The sequence below is a fragment of the Gymnodraco acuticeps genome, unplaced genomic scaffold (assembly GCF_902827175.1).
Source record: "Gymnodraco acuticeps unplaced genomic scaffold, fGymAcu1.1, whole genome shotgun sequence".
Taxonomy (NCBI): domain Eukaryota; kingdom Metazoa; phylum Chordata; class Actinopteri; order Perciformes; family Bathydraconidae; genus Gymnodraco; species Gymnodraco acuticeps.
Window position 1 is genome coordinate 80,916 of NW_022992264.1, and position 21,928 is coordinate 102,843.

Genomic DNA, 21,928 nt, shown 5'->3' on the forward strand with positions numbered 1-21,928 from the left:
GTCAACCAAATGGAATTATATTGAGCCTGTCCCTTAAACAAATCAAATACCCCCATTTTTGTATATATATATATATGCAATATAGCAAATTCACATGCCTAATTTGTATATTTAAACATCACATTTCATCAAATGTATCTAACTAAAAGGTTAGTTAAAAATGTTACCGTATTAAAATAAAAATGTACTGGGGGCAGGCACAGCATGATGTTCAGTTCAGTCTCACACTGGGAGAATCAGTTTGGCCTCCATAAGACAAATGCACCCTGGAGAAAAGAATATAAGTATCAGTGCCAACCAGGCTTTATCCAATGTGGCTTTTGCATGCTAGTATAGGTAATTTAAAGGATGCAGCTAATGGCTGGAAATGTATTATGAAATTATCACATAATTTGTTCATGTTCATGCTGAAAAAAGTTAAATTCTTCATTGGATGTATGTACATGTACACAGTCAAATCCGTAGTGTTAATTTAACACTCTGTAGATAAGGACCATATGTTCACTGGCTCAGTGTTAAAATGTACTCTTTAAGTGTTCAATTAACACTTAAAGGGAGGGATTAACACACTTAAAGAGTCCATTTTAACACTGAGAGCCTATGGTCCTTATCTACAGTGTTAAATTATCACTCCGGATTTTACTGTGTAGGAGCACATATATAATATGTAATGACTCATAAATGTTTTAAAATAAAGTTCTTACTGACATTAACTAAATACATTTAAACAGAGTAAAAACAGAGGCGGCATGAAAAAGAAAAAAGGGCCAGCTTTATCCCACTTTTATCTCTTTAAGTATTAATGTGGTCACATTTACCCTTAGTGTTGTTGTAAGTTTAAGAGACTCCATGCAATTAATTCAATAATGAATAATTTAAAGGATTGGAGCGATTAGGAAAACTTCAATTTATAGTATGTGGCAGAAATATGTAAACATGTTGTAGCTTCTTGAACTGAATTTCCACACATGGCTTTCAACTTTATATTCTATCATTTGTGAAATATAATCACTGTAAACATTGTGTTGAGGACAATCACAATTCTATAATTAAAATCATGATTGAATAGGTTTGCAATACACCTTAGAATTAGATGGAGATCCCTATGTTTAACAGACCACATTTTACAACACTCAAAATCAAAGCTGCACTATTCCAATATCCTGTATGACTATCAGTTAAAAGGACTTGTTGTACAGTGAAAAAGGGGATTATGTAGTGACAAACCTATTGTATGCTATCAGTTAGCTGCTAGCTTGGACAGATATTTCCTTCAAGAGATGATGGAGACCAGGAGAGAGCTAAAAGGAGAGTGAATATCGGACTTACATTTATCAAGAGAACAGGAACACAGCTCCCAATAAATGTCTATGTTACCGGATTTGTAGATTAACACTTGACACGTTTGTCCTAACAACTTTACAAGGTGATAATATGTCCTTGTTGTGTTTACAGCTGGTTCTGCTGCCCCCAAGTGGCCAAAAAGGGTAACACTATCTCTGAAGCCCATGTCTATTATGCATCTTTATGTAGCACTGTTTAATTATAGTTCTAAGCACTAATATTCATAATGCTTTTAGGGCAATATTAATTAATTCAACATTACAAAGCATTTAAATAAGGTCAAGTATCATAATTATTCTTTTTTTTTGGTCATTCAATGACATTTGACTGACTGTATGATCACGTACAGTGTATGATCACGTACAATGATTTATAACAAGCTTGTAATGTTTCGTCATATAATTGTATAACTTGACTTATAGCACCTAATCACCACTTATGTAAGATGTAATCACATTACATTGCATAATGATTGTGATCATTATGCGTTTAAAGAGATTATATTATGAGAATGGGAACTATAATACACTGCTACTTAAAAAATGATGAAGTTGTATGTCACTTGACCTTTTAAGTCGTTCTAAAATTATTTTCAATGTGTCATGATGATACTGTTATAAAACATTAGGCAAAGTGTTTGGTGGTCAAGAACCACGCATAAAAATAAGAGGATTGATTATGTATGCCCGATTTAGCTATAAATTATATGGCTGTAAATGGAAAGAAAGGCATGCTGTCTCAGTGGTAGGTTCAAGTCTGCGTTGGTATAAATACAATTATACAGTGAATATTATAACTATATAATTAATTCATTATAGACATTGGCTTCACAAAAAGTGCTACCTGATGAGGTCATGCAGGTGCAAGAAAAGTTTATTCACAATGACTTCTAACACTTTTTTCTTTCAGAAGGTAACACTCTCTCACCTTTCAAGGCTTATTTCCCCTGTGTTTGTTCCTGAATGTATCTGAGACTCTCCTGTGGACACATGGCGTGGCCGAACGACCGCTGAAGCCTCCTGTGTTTGCTGTGTGTCTCTTTTAGGGCCATGCTGAGTGACATTGGGGACTATGTAGGTTCAGACATTGAAATATCCTGGTTACCTAATCTGGATGAATTAATGAAGGGCTATGCCAGAAATTTTCGCCCTGGGATAGGAGGTGAGTATGAGATCTACTGCTCGTGGCGTTGGGTTGCATTTCACCCCCTCACATTTACAGCCATCCTTAGCATCCCCCCACCACAAGCTACAGCAACGAAGACATTTAATTTTCTAATTCTATTCACCTGAGAGGTGCCTTTGTTCATTTTTTCCCGTTAGAACAAAGCCGTATTTACCTCCTGTTAATACCTGCTTTGGAAACACATCTATTCTAAGAGATGCTTTGCTTAAGGGATTATGTGGGACAATGCCCCTCAAGGACGGGTGGTGCAAACACTGAGCACTGCCGACTGACTTTGCTAAGAATGGCTGCAAGATGTGAAACATCCAATGACCACAGCGATAGATTTCTCAATCTCACAGCTTAACTCAGCTGAGCAAAAGGTGAAAATGTGGAGAACCACACGCCGCCCAGAGCTCCACACAGACCATCATTACACAGCATCATGTGGTGACTGCATTACTATTGGTTTGACATTTTAATGCGCTGAGAGCTGTTTGTGAACACTAAGGAATCATGTGTGTTATTGGGAGAGATTACCGTCATTCAACAGACATCCTATATAGTACAGCGGATAAGCACAACAATTGTGCATTTTATGAGAAAAGCATGACATTTCTAGCATAGTTAGTGCATACCATAAGGTTTATTTTCAGATGTGGAGGGAAGTCAGATTTGACCTGTGAGGACAGTGAGAGGTCAAATCCAAGATGGCCGCCAGTCTCTTGGGTCAAATGTTCAAACACGCTTAATTTTGGAACCAAACATTGTAGAAAAACATTTAAGGTGTCATATCCAACTGAATTAGGGATGCCCAATCATTTGGTGATACTTTTGAGATCGCCAGAATTCACGAAAATGCATTTAGGTGAAGATAAAGGTAGAAATTGACCAAAAATAAGCTGTCAATCAGTTGAAATTTGCAAAATTGTAAATTATTTATCGTGTGTGTGTGCTGGTGGCAGATGTGGCGCAGTTATGTATTGTGTATATCCATGCTTCAACTAACTGGGTATAGATGCATTCTCTGTAGAGTTATATGTTTTCTTGAGCCATACAGGTAAATAAATCCTGGATAATTATATGTAGCTTATGGTCCCGCCTTACCAATGATATCAACTTATCATCAGCTAGATAAATGACATCAAAGTAACAGTCAAATCCAAGATGGCCGCCAGTCCGCTGTGTTTAATGTCCACGTCTTTTTTAATTTTGGAACCAAACAATGTAGAAAATAATTTAAGGTGTCATTTCCAACTGAATTGGACAAGGACAAGATAGACATTTAACAAAAAATAAGCTCAGGTCAGGGTGGCTCTTCCACCAAGTCAGTGACACCTCTGCCATCAGCCTACACAATTGTGCCACCAGCAGCCCTAAAGACAAAGGTCTTCAGTGCGCCGGCTGTACAAGGTCCTGTGAGACCTCCCAACCTCCTGACTGCTGCAGCTGCCAAAGAAGATATGTATGCATGGCTCAGCAAAGTCAAGACAGCTGTTGAAAAGTCTACCATGGATGGCTGGATATCGTGGTCTGCCTACCACGCTGATGCGCACCAAGCTGTCATCCCACCTGCAGCAATAACCGCACTATTGCCTTTGTTTCTTGACAATGCACACTCAGTGGCAATGATACGTCACTCCATGGACATCGTCAAGGCAGCAGTTCAGCACGTGAACCCTGGTCAGATTCCTGTCCTTGCAGCTGACCAACCACTGTATGCTCTTGCTAAGGAAGTCCAGTGGACCTGGCCAGCCACTTATGGAGAGGATCACTTTGTGATCATGTTCGGTGGTCTACACATTGAGATGGCCATGTTGAAGTTGCTGGGAGACTGGCTGGAAGACAGTGGCTGGACGAACACCCTGGTACAGGCTGACATTGCAAGTTCTGGAACAGCAAATTCCTTCATACATGCCAGCCATGCCAGCCATGTCACCAAGACCCGCCATGCGCACCAGCTCACAGCTGCAAGCCTTTATACACTCCTCCAACAAGCTTACAGTGAAGACTGCACACCTGATGACTCTAATGCCATGCAACCTGATAGTCCGCCTTTTGAGTGGTGCATACAGCGAGCAAAGGCCAGTGTCCACTTTGACTACTGGCTAAAGACCCTGTCATTGGAGCTTCTCTTGCTGCGGTACATCAGGTCACTTCGTGAAGGTAACTTCCAGCTGTACGTGAAATCCCTGACACAGATCAGGCCCTGGATGTTTGACCTAGATTACACACACTACTCCAGATGGCTTTCCGTACACATCCGTGACATGATGACTCTCGCTGAAAAACATCCACATGTCCTAGCAGAATTCAAGTCTGGACATTTTGTGGTACACAAAACCAGCAACAAGTTCTCCGCCATGGCACTCGACCAGTGCCATGAGCAGAACAATGCAATGGTGAAAGGTTCTGGTGGGGCTATTGGACTGACTGGCAATCCAGGAGCACTTAGACGCTGGATGGTAGCAGGGCCAGACATTTCCAGGATCACTACAGAGTTTGAGCAACAGCATAGTGCTAGTGACACTGGGCACCGTCATCACGACCAGCAACCTGGCGTACAAGCAGCATTTCTGAAGGAAGTTAAAGCACTTGTGACAGTGCTGGATGAGATGGGAAATCCATTCCTAGAACACAGCCAAGATGTACTAGTCATTGACACAAGGGACATCATGGACATCAAAGTGGCTGAAACTGTGAGAAGGATCGAGACCCTTGGTGAGGAGCAGTACACCACGTTTATGAAAGAGAGGCTAGAACAGTGTACAACACCTGTCACACAAACACTTCCAAAGAACAAGTTGCCACTGTTCAGTAGGCCGCCGGTCAAGATGAAGTCGAAACAAAAGGCACAACTTGCAGCACTGAAGAGTGACTGTGGTCTCTTTTTGTGGCTGTACATCTTCTGTCAAACACGAGATGGAGACATCGACAATTTCTTCTCCCATGAAAACCAGGGATCCCCACCAGCTCTGTCAACTGGAGGAAAAATTCGGATTGGGGTTAAAGCAGATCTACTTCGCTGCCTAGAATCAGATCTGCTTGAAAACAGTAGTGTACCTATGGCTGATGCAACAATTTTCGATGGTGCAGCTGTGGTTCAAATGTTAAATCCTGGAACATCAAGAACATTTCAAGAGTATGGAGATAGAGTGTTTGCACCATACATCTCTGCTCAACTTGAGAAAAGCAGCTGCATTGACTGGAAGGACTTTCTTCGATGCAATGAGAACAAAACCGACTTGTTTGCTTTCCTGTCTCGCAGAGTTGTTCATCTTCCTCTCGCAGAGGGCAAGGAACTGTATGCAACAGATGGAAGTGGAGTTCTCTGCTCTCCTGCTGAGTCTTACTTAGCCTGCCTTGCCCCGTGTTCTCAAGAGGAGGCCGACATTCGTCTACTTCTGCATGTGGCAGATGCTGTGCAAAAGGGGTGTAAGAAGGTGACCATACGTACAGTTTATACCGATGTAGTGGTACTGGCTGTGGCTTCATTCAGCAAAATAGCTCCTGATGAGCTGTGGGTTGCCTTTGGTGTTGGATCAAGCTTTCACTACATAGCTGTTCATGAAATTGTTGCCACAATGAATCCAACAAAGTGTCTGACTCTCCCAGTCCTTCACGCTTTCACCTGGTGTGACACTGTCTCTGCCTTCGCTGGCAGCAGTAGTGTGGCGTGGGAAAAAAATTAGGGGAAGCCAATAATACCTCCTTTCTTTTGGGTCGGGGGTGTGGTGGTCAATGTAATAACGTAACCAGATGAGTTACCCGGTATCATTTTACACACACTTGTATCATAAAGATGCAGGACTTACACACGCCTGTTATCTAACCGACAGGTCCGCACGCACTCTCCAGCCCAAACTCTAATAAGCATTCATTCACAAACTAAATCAGGAGACCTTTAACGTTTTACGTCCGACTCGCTCCTTTTTTCCTCGCTGTACACAGCTCCAGTTTGGGCATTAGCCTGTCATCAGATTGTATTTGTTGTTGCTGCTGTAGCGGAGGTTTAGTACAATTATTTTGTATTAAACACTCCAAATCTCCACCCTCCATAATTGCACTTGCTTCAGTTGCTTGCTACTTTCTAATGGCGGTGAGAGTGGTGCAGTGACGCTATCTATCTCCTATCGATTAGATTTATGATTCGAAAATTATAAAAGTAGGGTAGACATGTGGATATTATCCGGCTGAACAAAACGTGCATTTATCTAACAGGTTAGTTTTCCACTGACCTTATTTCGAGCTATTTTCCAAAATCCTATGGAGAAATCCCATTGCTTTTTTGTCGAGGGAAACATGAGGGAAACCGAGCGCAGCTTACTTCCGGATTTTAGGACGCGTCACTGCAACACTAAGTTAATGCGATTTGATTGGATTGTGAGGCAAGGGAAGCCAGCCGCCTCTGGCTTCCCTTGGCATGGCCCTGACCAATCACAGGTTTGCAGGGGCATGACGTGATGTCATGTCTGATTGGTCAATCCCTCCATTTTTTTTCACCAAGGGAAGCCAATTTCGGCTGGCCTCCTCTCGCAACAGAGAGTGCAATCTACTGTTTCACCATAACATCTAGTGGGGCGCTGTTTCACTCTTTGTAAAATATTCAATGAGAATGGGGGAGAGACGGGCCGGCAGCAACACACAACAAAGAATTTCCGAAACTAAACGAAGTGTTTTTATTTATTTATTAAAATTATAACTACAATCCGAAAAAACAGGGGAAGCCTGGCTTCCCTTGGCCTCCAGGAGAAAACGCCACTGGCTGGCAGAGGGAAGAAGACTGCCTGGGAAACGTGGAAGTCTTTCCCAGAGGTGACTGGTGCTTTCAATGAACTCCTATGCATGCCAAGTGAGGTCAGTGAAGGATCAATGTTACTGCTGGAGCGATTTGTGGTGCTGATGTACGACCAAACCAGTGAGAGCATGGAGGTGAATGATGCCAGGAAACAGCTCTTCACACAGAAGTCTAGATCTCTAGAGCAGAGGTTCTCAATTGTTTTTCAGCCAAGGACCCCTTACAAGATAGAGAATACACCAAGGACCCCCTCATTCTGATTTGTGATTTTGGGCTATATAAATAAAAATTGACTTGATTTGACTTGTATGTCCCTTGGAATAATCTGACGTAGCCTATTTTTTACACTTCTATAGTCTTAGTTATGTGAAAGAACAACACAAGAGAAATGTATTAGAAAGATATTAGATATGTATTAAAAATATTTGCACCATCTCAACACAGAATACCCATAAAACAATCAATCAATTAGCTGCAAGTAACACTACCTAAACAAAATATCAAAGGGAAATCAAGAGAAAAGTGATCATTTGAAGTACATTTCAGAACACACACACACACACACACACACACACACACACACACACACACACACACACACACACACACACACACACACACACACACACACACACACACACACCACACACACACACACACACACACACACACACACACACACACACACACACACACACACACACACACACACACACACACACACACACACACACACACACACACACACACACACACACACACACAAAGATAGCACATCAAGTGTTTCACTCTTAGTTAAATGATTTATAAAAGTCTAATCACAAAATAAATGCAGGCTATAAACAATTGAACACATCCCTGCATTGCAACATATATCAAGTAAATTGCAAAACAACTGCAACTGCATTGCTACAATCCCAAACCACTACTTGTAATGGCAGCCAGCTCTGGACACTATTGGAGTGATGCAAGACAGTCCATGAAGCTGATTGCTTCTCTCTGCAAGTGAAGACACGCAAGGTGTGGCCCTTAGTGTGGGTGGGACCTTGGACATGCTGTGTGATGTTAAAGCACTCCACTAGTGACAGAAACTCAGCGGCAAAGGTGCAGGTGCTGGAGTCCACGTGGATGTTAAAATCACCTAGCAGTAGTGTGGATGGGGACATGGAGCAGATTGTGGTGAGAAGCTCAGACAACTCAGACATGAATGAGGTGGAAGGTTTGGGGGGGCGGTAAATGAGGACTACCTGCTGCTTTTAGGGGGCAGATACTGAGAAGGCAATGCACTCAAGTGAGATTTTATTCGTCACAAGCAGCTGTTTGACAGGGATATCTGCTCTGTGGATGACTGCCAGCCCACCACCACGACCAATGGAGCGGGGCTGTTGGAGATAAGCATAACCTGGGGGGGGGGGGGGGGGGGGGGGGTGGCTAGGTTGAGTGTGAGGAAGTCCTGTTGGTTTTGCCATGTCTCAGTGAGGCAGAGAAAATCCAATTTCCTATCAATGATGATTTCATTAATAAGTGATGCTTTGTTGTTAAGGGAGCGGGTATTTAACAACATGAATGTGTGGGAGTTGTTATATGTTGCAATGGCTGGTAAAACAGTGATCCCATCAACACAGGCCAAGGGCTTCAGGTTAACACTGCACACGTGTGGTTTGTTGTGATGACGTAAGTGGGCGGTGACGGGGCGCCGGTGTTACCGTTTAACTGGTTACACCGGGGAACTCGTATACGTTACGTTAACGGTAGGAATGGGGCGTGTACTTTGAGGAGCCATTGTCGAATAACCAGGAAATACACATTTCGATCGCTTCTTTTGTTGTTTACATTTATCTTTTGGTATATTTGGCTCCATAGGAACACTTTGATGCACATTCAGTACCAGTGTGTGAGGTTGTGGTTGCGATGCCGATATCCGGACGCGGACAGCGAGGACTACACAATGACAATGAGGTGACTGGGGATGTCTGTTCAAAACATTGCAAACGTGAATAAATCATTTCAAATATGTATTTGTCTCCGACTTTCATTTGTACATCGTTGTTAATGTGATGTTTAGTAGCTTTGATAGCTGTCCATACCTCCAGACAGCCTAAAAGTAAGACACAAGTTGTTTACTCACAGCCCGAATGCAGCATCGATATCCGTGGCCAGCTGTGATCCTCTCCGATTAACTTGTGACAGGACTTCTTTAGCTATTCTCCAGCGAGCAAGGTTTTTATTAAATACCTCCATCCCTCTCATCACAACAAGAATCTACACTGTGCAGAAAAAAAACAACATAAATGAAAATAACCTTGACAGCTTATTTTTGGTCAATTTCTACCTTTATCTTCACCTAAATGCATTTTTTGAATTCTGGCAACCTCAAAAGTATCACCAAATGATTGGGCAACCCTTATTTAGTTGGATATGACCAACTAAATAACCTGGAGATATTCTCACTATTTCACTTTTGTCGAGCACAAAGAAAAGAACGTTTTAGTTAAATGTAAGTTGTGTCTTGGCGGGTCAAAGAGCCTATCTACTGCCCAGTGCTACAGTGGAGTCACCCGCTTTCAGGGAGCTAGTTAGCATGATACAATGTCCGGGCGGCACACGGCATATGGGACGGAAAACTTTTTCCAACTACCTGGAGAAAGAATATACAAAAATGGAAAGCCAGCTAATATCGATGCAATCCAGATTGCATATAATGCATGTCAAGTTGATCAACAGATTGTATTATTCTCCAATGCAATAACAGTACTGAAATGAAGGCTATAAGGGCATTAATGGGAGCCATTTTTCGAAGTAACTAAAACGTTACTTTTCACAGTAACGCATTACTTTTGGTGTAAGTATCTAGTAAAGTAACTGAGTTACTTTTTAAATGAAGTAACTAGTAATGGTAACGAGTTACTGGTTTTCAATAACTAGCACAACACTGCTCATTAGACAGTAAATATCAAACTAACACAGATATGCTGTATATAAAAAGGATTCATAGGCATGTTTTGCATCCGGAAAATAAGATAAGATTCACAAATATGACTCCACGTGAAGTACCAATAATATTAAAAAATAATATTATTACAATTATTTTTATTAATTATATATATATATATATATATATATATGTATTATTATTAATTACATTTATTTACATTAAAACAATTCAGTTTGCAGATACTTTTGTCCAAATCGACATTGTTAAATGGCATGCCTCCTAAACGAACACAACAAGTCAGTGGTTCTGGGTCGCCGATTTTTTTTTTTTGGGGGGAAAAGTCAACATTTTATTTTGAAGGCCCGATTTTCTAACGCTGTGCATGCAGTAGGCGTTGGACTGGAAGTACCGGAGACCATAAACGGTTTTGAAAACTTCTGTCACGTAGTGATCATCTTCGCAATAAAATATCTTTGCTGATGGTTTTTCAGTCTTCTGGCCAATCAGAATCAAGATTGTTGCCGGAAGTCCCCACGGAGAATAACTTTGCGGTAGATACTCTTTATACATCCATGGGTACAACTTCAGATACAAATGAACACATAATGAAATATGACCCCCGGTTTGATGATTGACAGGTCGCAGAACAATGGGGGCTATCTACCCTTACCCACAAAGTAATTCACACAGACAAGTTCAGCTGTCAGAACAAAGTGAAAAACAAACAATGGCATAAAATATTATTAATATGTCGGGTAGTAATATATTTATTTATTTTCTACTCAGAGAGTACCAGAATACGTAGTTTTTATGTTAGTATTTCTAAGAATCCCCCCAGACCCCCCTTCTGGGGTTGGGTTTTCAGCATGTCAGGCTTTTATGTGATATAGTTCAGCTTTTATTCCATCATCTCATTAAAACTTTAGTTCTGTGAAGGGAGATGAGGGACATTATGCACTGTACTTCACTTTAATTAATATTGTATGCTGAAAAGCGTATATATTAGCCTACAGCACGATTTTTTGTTGAATAGATTTGAGTGGTTCAAAATGTTGGGTCCCGAGGCCTGACCAGTTGAGAACCACTGAGTTAAACAATATATAAAATGTTGACTTCTCTTGGCCACCGTATCAGTAGCAGAATTTCCAGAGTTAAAAACCTACTTGTGCTTTTTCAAGGCACTTAAAACATCTGTGAATCTCATTGTATATCTGTAATATTCATGTTATTTCTTCCAAGCTTTATGACACAAAACTAATGACACATTAACATAAATATAACAGCATCGTTATGGTTGGATTGTTGAAAGCAACATGTTCTATTTAACTACATATACATGTGTATAGTATATATATGTATATTACAAATGTATTATTAATGTGTGCAGAGCCAATGGAGGATAAAACAAGCTTACATCATGTTACACCCTCTAAACTCGCTCCTGGTGACCTTGGCATGTAATTACCATGCCATTGTAAATCACCGCACACTATACATTTGATCCAGTTCAAGGCCAATAGAGAACGATTTGCTAGAAATTGTTATGGGAAGGTGTTGAATGGTGGGGAATGGTAATGTATGATTCCTTAATGTTCAGTATAAATAGCCTTTCTGTTCTGCATCAGTGCGCTCCCCTGTAGTTTCTGCCCTCTAGCATCCGATCACAGAGACATACTCCATGTTAATCATATGGCAAACTGTTGAGTGGAAATGTGTGTGTGTGTATGTGTGTGTGTGTGTGTGTGTGTGTGTTTATGTGTGTGTGTGTGTGTGTGTGTGTGTGTGCAAATGTTGGCAGCAGCTCACTTAGTGTGAGTCCACGAAAACCCAGCGCTGTTTATGAATGCCCATAGTGTGATGTGCCACTTAGGATGGTTAAACTGGATAATGCTTAATCTCCATGCACTGTAGGAGTGTTTGAGACGTGGGAGGATGGTAGGTGGGAGGGAAAAAGATGGGTGATGGAGCTAGGCTGGAAGGGATTGCTGGGTTTAGAATGAGCAGAGAAGGTGTGTGTGTGTGTGTGTGTGTGTGTGTGTGTGTGTGTGTGTGTGTGTGTGTGTGTGTGAGTGTGAGTTTGTGTCTGGGCATAGGGTTTGCTTTCTTTTTCTGACTTTTCCACCTCGCAGGTCCACCAGTCAACGTGGCCATGGCCATCGAAGTGGCCAGCATCGACCACATCTCCGAAGCCAACATGGTAGAGTATACAGTCACTTTCACACTTCCTTCCACACTAAAATTGTCTACCATCCCTTAAATTCACTATTGCGGCAAAGATCAAAGATTCGCTATTTGCATAATCCTGATTTATCCCACTGGAGGGTTTGGAAGTACTCAAAGTAAGCGTGTGTGACACGTTGGATAATTTCATACTTTCAGGGATTCTGTGGTGAGAACCAAATATAGTGGGGGGATGCAGTTTTATGGATGAAACCCTGATGTTTTTCCAAACAAGTTAATCTTTTCCTTGCTTCAGAAGTTGAAAATTCAACTATAAGTGTTCAAATAAAGGTGCATGAAAAGCACACCACAGGGATTCTCACAGAAAGATGTGAATAGGTTGAATACAAGAATATAAATTAAACTAGGATCTACATTTTGGTCAGTTATTACCGTTTATCATTCTTCCTATTGAAGTTAAATACTATGAACAAGTAGATTATTTCCGACAGTATCAGTATGTTTGATTTGAGCAAAGGACTAATAGTTATAGCAGTTGCAAATGTGCATATAATAATAATACATTTAATTCATATAGCGCTTCTCATCTGCCAAGACAAATCTCGAAGCGCTTCACAACAAAGGACACTGATAAAATTAATTAATTAAAAAAAATTCAATAAAAATTCAATACAAATCCGAGATAGCATATCTCCTTCTAAATCACAACTTGTTCCTATGAAAACACTCTTAAAAATAACTAAATTAAATAAGAAATGCTGGTCTACAGTAAGATTTGACACATTATAGTCACTTAACTTTACATACACTGAATTGAGTGTTAGTTTAACATGAACATTTAGTAATTAAAGGAGTTCTCCAACAATTAAACTTTACAGTTCCATTAAGTTTGTTGACATGTGATTGATGGTTTAAAAAAGTGAATGGTTGAAATTGACGCATCTGAAGTAGAAAAATCCAGACTTTAATGGGTTAAGCTCCAAAAACACAGAATACTAGAGATCCCAAAAGGCATTTTAACTTTAAAGAGTTGACAAAGGTAGTATTGCTCACAACCTGTAAATTATCTTCATGTTTTATTAATATAGGTTGAGTTCCAGTTTAATCCTTATCTGTATTTAATTCTATAATTGTAGACTTTACTCAATCTAATATTAAACCACACAATTTGCATTGGATTTTGTTTAAAAAAGATTCTTGATGTAAAGTTAGTTTCCTTCTTCTAATACTGAAACTAGTATTAGAAAGAATGTCTTGACTCAGCCTATATGTTTGTGTCTGTGTGTTTGAATTTGTATTGTTCATGCCAGGATTACACCATGACCGTGTACCTGCGGCAGAGCTGGAAAGACGACCGCCTGTCCTACAATCACACCAACAAGACGCTGGGTTTGGACAGTCGATTTGTGGACAAGCTGTGGCTACCCGACACCTTCATCGTCAACGCCAAATCTGCTTGGTTCCACGATGTCACGGTGGAGAACAAGCTGATCCGCCTGCAGCCAAATGGAGTCATTCTATACAGCAGCCGGTATAAGAACACTGAGTATTGTCTTTGCTTCTCATACTCAGACAGTCAGACAACACAACAAGGGGGGCAGAAAGCACTTTATCTATCCATGATGTGGATCTTTGTATTTGTATGTAAGAAAGTCCATGCTTATTTTATTTTTCTTCAAAGCTGTCAAAACCTTAGACATTTGAGAGCAAAGGCATTTCTTATTTGCAGTTTTTGGGTTTGAAAATCCCTCATGATCCATACCATGATCTGAAAGTAAATATCTTCTTTGAGGTGACTTCAGAAGCCTTAAAAAAAGTGGGATATGTTCTGATGTGACTGTACAAAGAGACGTCGGATGAGGGGGAATATGGAAAGGTGAAGGTAAAATGGATCAAGGTGAATCTTCACAGAAGCTAAAGTGGTACTGTCAGTATGTCTGCAGAATCCATGACATTTTAAACAAAACCATTCGACGGCTATAAAAATAAAAACACTCCGATAGAAATGACAAACTATATGCTCTTTGTCACTGCTTTTACAAATATCCCTTATATGTGTTTTTATCTGCCGTCTCTATTGGCAGAATGACATTGTTTGTCAGTGCCTCCCAAAACTGCTATAAATAACAAAAAGTTTTCTGTTGTTTTTCTGGCGTGAACATTTGAAGTGAACATTTTCACACAGACTGCTATAATCAATACTTCTATCTCAACAATGAATTTAATGAGTAATGTAGAGGTGACCCTGAATAGTCAACTATGAGTTGATCTAAGGAGCTTTATTAACAGTCAATCCCACAGTTAAATCGTTGTAGTAGAGGTTGCAAATTCTGCTTCTGAAACAAAGGATCATTCAATTTGGGCTATATGGGGGAGTTGAATGAATGACTTGCATAGAATTGTTTGGTTTCCTCCAATAAATCATGATACAAAACCTACAGACGCAGAAGATAGCCTCAGAAATGCTAAAAAAAACATGAGGCTACAATGGAATTATAGCTGAAAGTTCAAATTACAAGCAAGCTAACAAACCGTGTTCTGTCCAATGAGAACAAAACACATGATTCGACAATCAGTCAACAATAGGCAAGACTAATCTGATTGGATAACAAACAAACCCATAAAGATGTATCACCCACCTCTTCAGTTCCCCTTAGCTCTTGGGAGCCTTTTGGCATTTTAAAACTTGTTTTAGTTTTACGTTGATTGATTGATTGAAAAGTTTATTAACAGCTTGTATATTGGGTACAGTACAGTATAGCTCAAAACATACAATTGTTAAGGGGATGCAGACCAGAGAAAGACTTTCGTCTTGTTTACATCAGGGTCCCCCATTTCCAATTCATCATATCATTTAAGACATATACGACATATTTGACATACAGATGGCTTATTTACAATTTTCATTTTAGATTTCGTTCTAATACATCCTAACCGGACATTTAAGACATACCAAGTCTACAGATATACAGTTAGTAACAGAGTCTAAAATGCGAGTATATACATAGATGGGGGGGGGAAGCTGTCCATTGAACGACAGGTTGAGATTTGTACCATTACCGGGGCCAGTTTTGCAATGCTCTCCCCCGAAGGTGCTCTTTAAGAGAGGTTTTGAAGGTAAGTATAGTTTTACTTTCCTTTACAGTTGTGGGAAGAGCGTTCCACCTTGATGTGGTATAATTGCGAAACGTGTATTCCCCCTTTTTTGTGCCAAATCTGGGTTTCACATGATTTGTGGAGCTCCCTCTGGTGTTATGATCATGGTATTCCTTGACCTTTGGGAAGAATTTTGACATGTACATGGGTACCATAGAGGTGTAGTGGATCTTGTAGACCAGGCCCATTGCAAGTAGCTGTACTCTGTTGTCTACTCTAAGCCATCCTAGGTTGTCAAAGTGGGCAGAGGTAAGGTGGGTTCTAGATGAAAGGTCAAGCAGTAGTCTGACCAGTTTATTTTGCGATGTTTGAAGTTTTATTTTTAGCGCCTTGGAGGTGCTATGGTACCATGACGTGCAAGCATAGTCATAGTACCCTTGAATGAGTGCTCCTGCCAGAGTTTTCAGGGTGTTTTTGTTTACCAGAGAGGAGATCCGGTATAGGAATCTAGTTCTTTGATTGACTTTTTTTATTACATTGGATGCCATTTTGTCACAGGAGAGGTTTGCCTCAAGAATAGATCCTAGGTATGTAATTTCCTTCTTACTTGTGACAATAATGTCACCCACTGCAACTGAGAAGTCGTCGGATTTGCTGAGATTATGTTTCGAACCGAAGAGAATGGACTCTGTTTTACCCAGGTGTAATGATAATTTATTATCGGCGAGCCAGGTGCAGATTCTGCCGAGCTCGGAGCTGAGGGTTTTTTCAACCTGCAATCTGCTTCTGTCAGAGACCAGCAGGGCTGAGTCGTCCGCGAACAGGAACAAGTTGCAGTCACATGCTGATGACATGTCATTTACATACATTAGGAACAGTAACGGACCTAATATGCTTCCTTGTGGAACACCACAGCTCACTGGGAGGGGGGGGGGGACAGAGTACCGTTTACCTCCACCATCTGTTCTCTCCCCTCCAGGTAGGATTGCATCCAGCTCACCGATAGTTTATCAAAACCAATTGCTTTTAGCTTGTCAATCAGAATGGGGTGATTGACAGTGTCGAAAGCCTTTTGTAGGTCCAGCATCACCATGCCGCAGTACTTGCCCTCGTCCACCTCTTGTTTGATGTGGTCGCTCAAATAAAGAAGGCATGTGTCAGTGGAGTGGGATGTTCTAAAGCCAGATTGAAATTCATAGATTAGTTTATTTTCCGCGAGGTACTTTTCGACCTGTTCATATACTATTTTTTCCATGACTTTCGAGATGGAGGTAAGTATAGAAACAGGGCGGTAGTTGCCTGGGTCCAATTTGCTGCCCTTTTTGTGCAGGGGGGTTACTCTTGCAATTTTGAAGTCTTTGGGTACTTTTCCCTGTTTTATGGAGAGGTTAATTATGTGAGCTATGACTGGTGAGATGGCGGTTGCTGTGTCTCTGAGGAATTTGAAGGGGATATTGTCGTGGCCACTGGCCTTGTTAGGTTGGAGGGCGCTCAGTTTAATGAGTACCTCTGCTGTTGTTACCCTTGCTAGACTGAAATCATCTTTGCGTACCCCTAGGTTTTTGTAGTAGGTCATGATGTGATCTACTCCAAAAAGCCCTGAGTGGGAGGGTAATTTATTTACAAGAGTTGTGGCTATGTTTGTGAAAAAAATGTTCAAGTACTTGGCCACATCCAGTTTGTCTGTGATGAGCCTGTTATCTGTCTTTATGTTTAAGTTAGAAAATCTCGTTTTGAGTTTTTTACTGCAGCCAAGCTGCTCGTTCACTCTTGTTGCTCTTATATGATATGATGAAGCAGGCAAAGTTAGCGTCTGGCTCCTCAGTATAGTCAAACATAAAGTAAGCTTTGTTCCCAAATATTTTCTCAGAAGTTGGTGGAAACCAAACACAGCAGATAACAGGAGAATATCGGAATTGCATCTGCCAGTTGGCCAAAAACACGACTCCAAGTGAATGTCAATAGTTGTCTGTTTCTGCAACATTAATTAGTACTTCCTGTTTTTATATATGCGCAATTTACTTGATATGTCCATATTGTAGTTATAGATTATTTTCACTTTCCCAAAGTTGCCAAAGAAAATCATCAAATGTAGCTCAAAGTATTGGGTCTTTCTGTATCTTTCTCTTATTAAACAACTTCTTCTTCCTCATTATTTACGGTAACAAGAGGATGGCGATGTCTCTAGAAAGATACCAGGTCTGACAAGTTGTAACCATGTGAATGATAACCAGGAGTTCTTAGTAAAACATGTTGGTCAGTAGATTTGTAAAGAATCAACAATATAGGTCGATTAATTGGGCTGTTTTGTTCCTAGAATCACTTCAACGGTGGCCTGTGACATGGACCTGACCAAGTATCCTATGGATGAACAGGAGTGTATGCTGGACCTGGAAAGCTGTAAGTGGTAACATCTTTTCCCTCCTTTACACATTCACGAACAACTATGCTCTCAGGATTCCTTTTGACGTGTTCATGCCAAAGTGAAGTGACACCAAAGAAAGGTTACAATGTTACAAGCTTTCTCCATTACCGCTACAACCCTCACATAACCGCATCTTTGGACAGATAAAATGTCTTGACATCAGTTCTTTATTTCTAGATGGCTACTCCTCAGAGGACATTGTGTACCACTGGTCGGACAGTCAGAAGCACATCCACGGCCTGGACAAACTAGAGCTCTCCCAGTTCACCATCACAGACTATCGGTTTGTCACTGAGATGATGAACTTCAAATCTGGTTAGCATCCATCATGTTTTTCAAGGTTTTCCTTCCCGTAGAGCTGGTTTGCAAGCCCTCTGCATGTGAGGGAATGTTCTATGAATAATGTACGATTTTGAGTTTCGGACTTGGCTTGTATCTTGTGTTAGAAGACTTCTTGATTTTTATTTTTATTCAAGAACTTCTGTGGTTATATTCTATGCATAGAAGGAATGTATGAAGCCAGGCTTGCTGCTGAGCCAGGCAGGAGGTTTAGGAGATGATAGGAGTTGCTGCTGGGAAAATGTAGCTTGTAATATTTGCCGTTTTCAACTAGTCTGTGCCCCTTGGTCTGTGAAGAACAATTGGATATTTTCATAATGGATAATAAGCTTCTTCAGGAAAGCCGTTAAACACAGTGTCTGTTTTCTGTCTTCCCAGCGGGACGATTTCCAAGGCTCAGCCTTCGCTTCGAGCTGAGGCGTAACCGAGGCGTCTACATCATCCAGTCATACATGCCATCCATATTGCTGGTCGCCATGTCCTGGGTGTCCTTTTGGATCAGCCAAACAGCAGTCCCTGCTCGTGTGTCCTTGGGTTGGTATTAGTTTGATTGTGTTTACATTTAAGATTACATTTTAAAAAGTGGAACCTCAAAATGGCTGTTTATTCATCTGTAGAAACGTGCAGAGCTTCAGACCGTTCTTTAACAAGAGTTAACTTAAAAAGATTGTGCATTTTCAGGTTAATATTTTTATTTTTTGCTTCTACTGTGACCTTTTTAAATGATTTAATGTTCAAAATTGTTCCTAATTTTCATTGCAGACTGACAGTTAGATAATGAGAGTTTTTGTGTAAAAGTCCTGAAAATGGCACAAGCTCATTAAATGTCCCAGGTGGAAAAAGTTAATCCTGTAAGTAGCACAATATCCTCAATAATATGTATGGCAATAGGCCCATTAGATATTGATTAGTTATGTGTAGAAGTGGATATTTGAGATTGATACCTGGCCAGAAGTGTCACCAAGGCTGCAAGCATCAAAAACCGTTAGTGCTATTCCCTTCCAGTATTGTGAACACAATGTATTTTTCCTCTTGAAAATGATGAATATCAATAATGAAATGTAGCAGAAGACAGAATATTGGCTCTCTGTTCACAGCCTGTGTGTTCTGTTAATGATACTATTTTAGCGGCTTTCTACAGCTATACTTAGGCAGTGTTGCTAGCATGGCAAAAAACCAACAGCATCCTAATCTGTACTTTACATCTGGATCTTTCCACAGGGATTACGACTGTTCTCACTATGACCACCCTGATGGTAAGCGCCCGCTCCTCCCTTCCTAGAGCGTCGGCCATCAAGGCATTGGACGTCTACTTCTGGATCTGTTACGTGTTTGTGTTCGCGGCACTCATCGAGTACGCCTTCGCTCACTACAACGCTGACTATAGACTCAAAGAGAAGGCCAAGGTGAAGGCCAACAAGCTAAGCTCCGAGGTGAGGAAATCTTTCCCATCATGTACTCCCATCAGCAAGTAACAACGCATGGGGGGGGTTGTAGTAATGAGCGTGCCTTGCATACATAGACCTGGGCCGGGCTTCTCACTCCTGTGCATCCATCCCACTGACCTTCAGCACGACAATGAATCTCTATAGAGCATAATGGGGAAATGGAAGACTTCCCTTCAGGGAGTATTAGTGATTCTCATCATACTGTCTGTTCGTTTTGCGGTTGATATAAATCATGCTGAGATACACCATCAGATGTGTTGACTCTTTGTATATTGAATGTCCAAATGGAATAAAAGAAATACCACAAGACAGGGTATGACAGAAAAAGACGAGTGAAGTGAGTCACATTAAACCTCACCGTGATGTGATTACAAATGTGTGGGGACCCAGCATGCATTGTGAAAGTGAGTCCAGCTGCAATGACTGTAAAAAGTTACCAATGCAGCTACAGTCTACCTAAAAAGAACACGTTAAAGAACATCGTTTCTTTAATAACGACTCAAATACTAGCCAATGTGTTGTGTGCCAGGAGTTGTTCTTTGTTGTTCTTGATTGTTGATTCATTATCATTATATCTAAAGTAGATGGGGCTAAAGTTTTATTTGACTAAAATCCAAAAGATGATGTTGTAATATGTAAAAAATCCCAAGTATTTCTATAATAAAGTGAAAGGAGTGTAAACAGATGGTGCTAAACATTCAAGGTGTTTAATCAAGAAGTGTTTCACTGTTAGATCTATTGGGATTTTTTATGAATAAATTGTTGAAGGTGCAATATTCAAATTGCGTAAACATGCATTTTTAAAACATCATTCCATCTCTTTTGGTCTTTTAGTATTTCCTTCCCTTATTTTTTTGCCAGTTTTTCTGGATTCTAGACTACTATTAAACTAGATGACTGATTTTGCAGGATTTGACTACATTTGCTTCTGATTGACTGAAAACTGCCTGTAAAGCCCCAGAAAATGCTGACACGCCTCTCTCTCTTTGCCTCCATACAGTCCATTGTGAAGAATGGCAAACAGGCCATGGTTCTGTTTTCCCTGTCGGTCACCGGAATGAACCAGGGCGTGATGATTTCCAACCGCCACGGGCGGCCCAAGCGCTCCAGCAGTGAAATCCCCAGGGAGGGCGGCAGAGAGGAGTCCGAGCCCAGGAGGAGAAGATCCCGGCAGACGGAGGAGAGCACGGAGGACAAGAAGTGCTGTTCCAAGTGCGTCTGCAAGCCCATTGATGCCGACACCATCGACATCTACGCCAGGGCCGTGTTCCCTTTCACTTTCGCCGTGGTGAACGTGATCTACTGGGTGGCGTACACCATGTGAAGAGAAGGCTGCTGGTCCGTGCCAATGGCTGCCATCCAGGGCTGTATATAAGAAACTGCTGGAGTCTCGTCACTTCAATGCTGGCAGACTGGTGCAGCCCAAATATACTGCAGGCCCCAGCTAAAATAGTACACGGTCTCTGAATATGGAAATACGGTAATTAATGGAACTAGTTCAGAGTATAAAAAGTGTTAGCAGGACTATATATATTTAAATACAAACAGAAATGTGCTGTATAAAGGCAAAGGACTGTATTGCTTGCACAGTTACAGTTTAGCCTATTTCCACACGTCATCCTGTTATAAGAACGAAGCACAGGACTAAACATCTACCTGCAGTACTGACCACAAGCTCACATCTCGCCAACACCAAATAGCTCAACAAACTCAAAGTAACAATCTGGAGTGAACCGCCTGTTATCTTGAGAAAAAAAGAAGCAAAAGCGCCGCCCAAACTAGAGATGAGGTGTACTACTATCCTGCATGGCTGATAACTCACTCACCCTCTTCCCGCGCCATCGCCACCCCCTCTCTTCCTCTCTCTTCTTCGGTCCTCCACCCATTTTGTTTTCAATTCATTTTTCGTACAGGACACCGTCTGCGGGGTCTTATCTCCTTCTGCCAGTTCTGCCTGTTTCCTCGCCATTAAAGTACTTCCTTCACTACAGTACCTGTGTGTGTCTGTGTGTGTGTGTCTCTCTCCCCTGGCTTCAAACGGTCACTTTAACCTTGAAATACAAACGCTAAAATCCCCTCTGGCGGCAGCAAATTTGTCAATGCAAAATATTAGGATATTATTTCAAAAAGAAGGTTGTCTAAAGGCTCTAATTTAATGGATTATGAATTATTGAATTGTCCAACTGTCAGAGGTCAAG

At 40.9% G+C, this 21,928-nt stretch overlaps 2 protein-coding genes across 2 annotated transcripts in view; both read left to right on the plus strand.

Annotated features, from left to right (window-relative positions):
• gabrd (gamma-aminobutyric acid type A receptor subunit delta) overlaps positions 1-21,720 on the plus strand; it is a 31,768-nt gene extending 10,048 nt beyond the window's left edge. Inside the window, exons 2-9 of the mRNA XM_034206988.1 lie at positions 2,390-2,505; positions 12,371-12,438; positions 13,733-13,953; positions 17,836-17,918; positions 18,121-18,258; positions 18,661-18,816; positions 19,504-19,715; positions 20,731-21,720. Coding sequence (XP_034062879.1) covers positions 2,390-2,505; positions 12,371-12,438; positions 13,733-13,953; positions 17,836-17,918; positions 18,121-18,258; positions 18,661-18,816; positions 19,504-19,715; positions 20,731-21,054 — 1,318 coding nt within the window. The 3' untranslated portion in view covers positions 21,055-21,720. The remainder of the gene's footprint in view (positions 1-2,389; positions 2,506-12,370; positions 12,439-13,732; positions 13,954-17,835; positions 17,919-18,120; positions 18,259-18,660; positions 18,817-19,503; positions 19,716-20,730) is intronic.
• LOC117540355 lies at positions 2,512-7,944 on the plus strand. The gene is made up of 2 exons (XM_034206987.1): positions 2,512-6,141; positions 7,271-7,944. Exons 1-2 carry the CDS (start codon positions 3,972-3,974, stop codon positions 7,564-7,566), a joined length of 2,466 nt encoding a protein of 821 aa, XP_034062878.1. The 5' UTR covers positions 2,512-3,971; the 3' UTR covers positions 7,567-7,944.
• Positions 21,721-21,928: the final 208 nt, after the last annotated feature.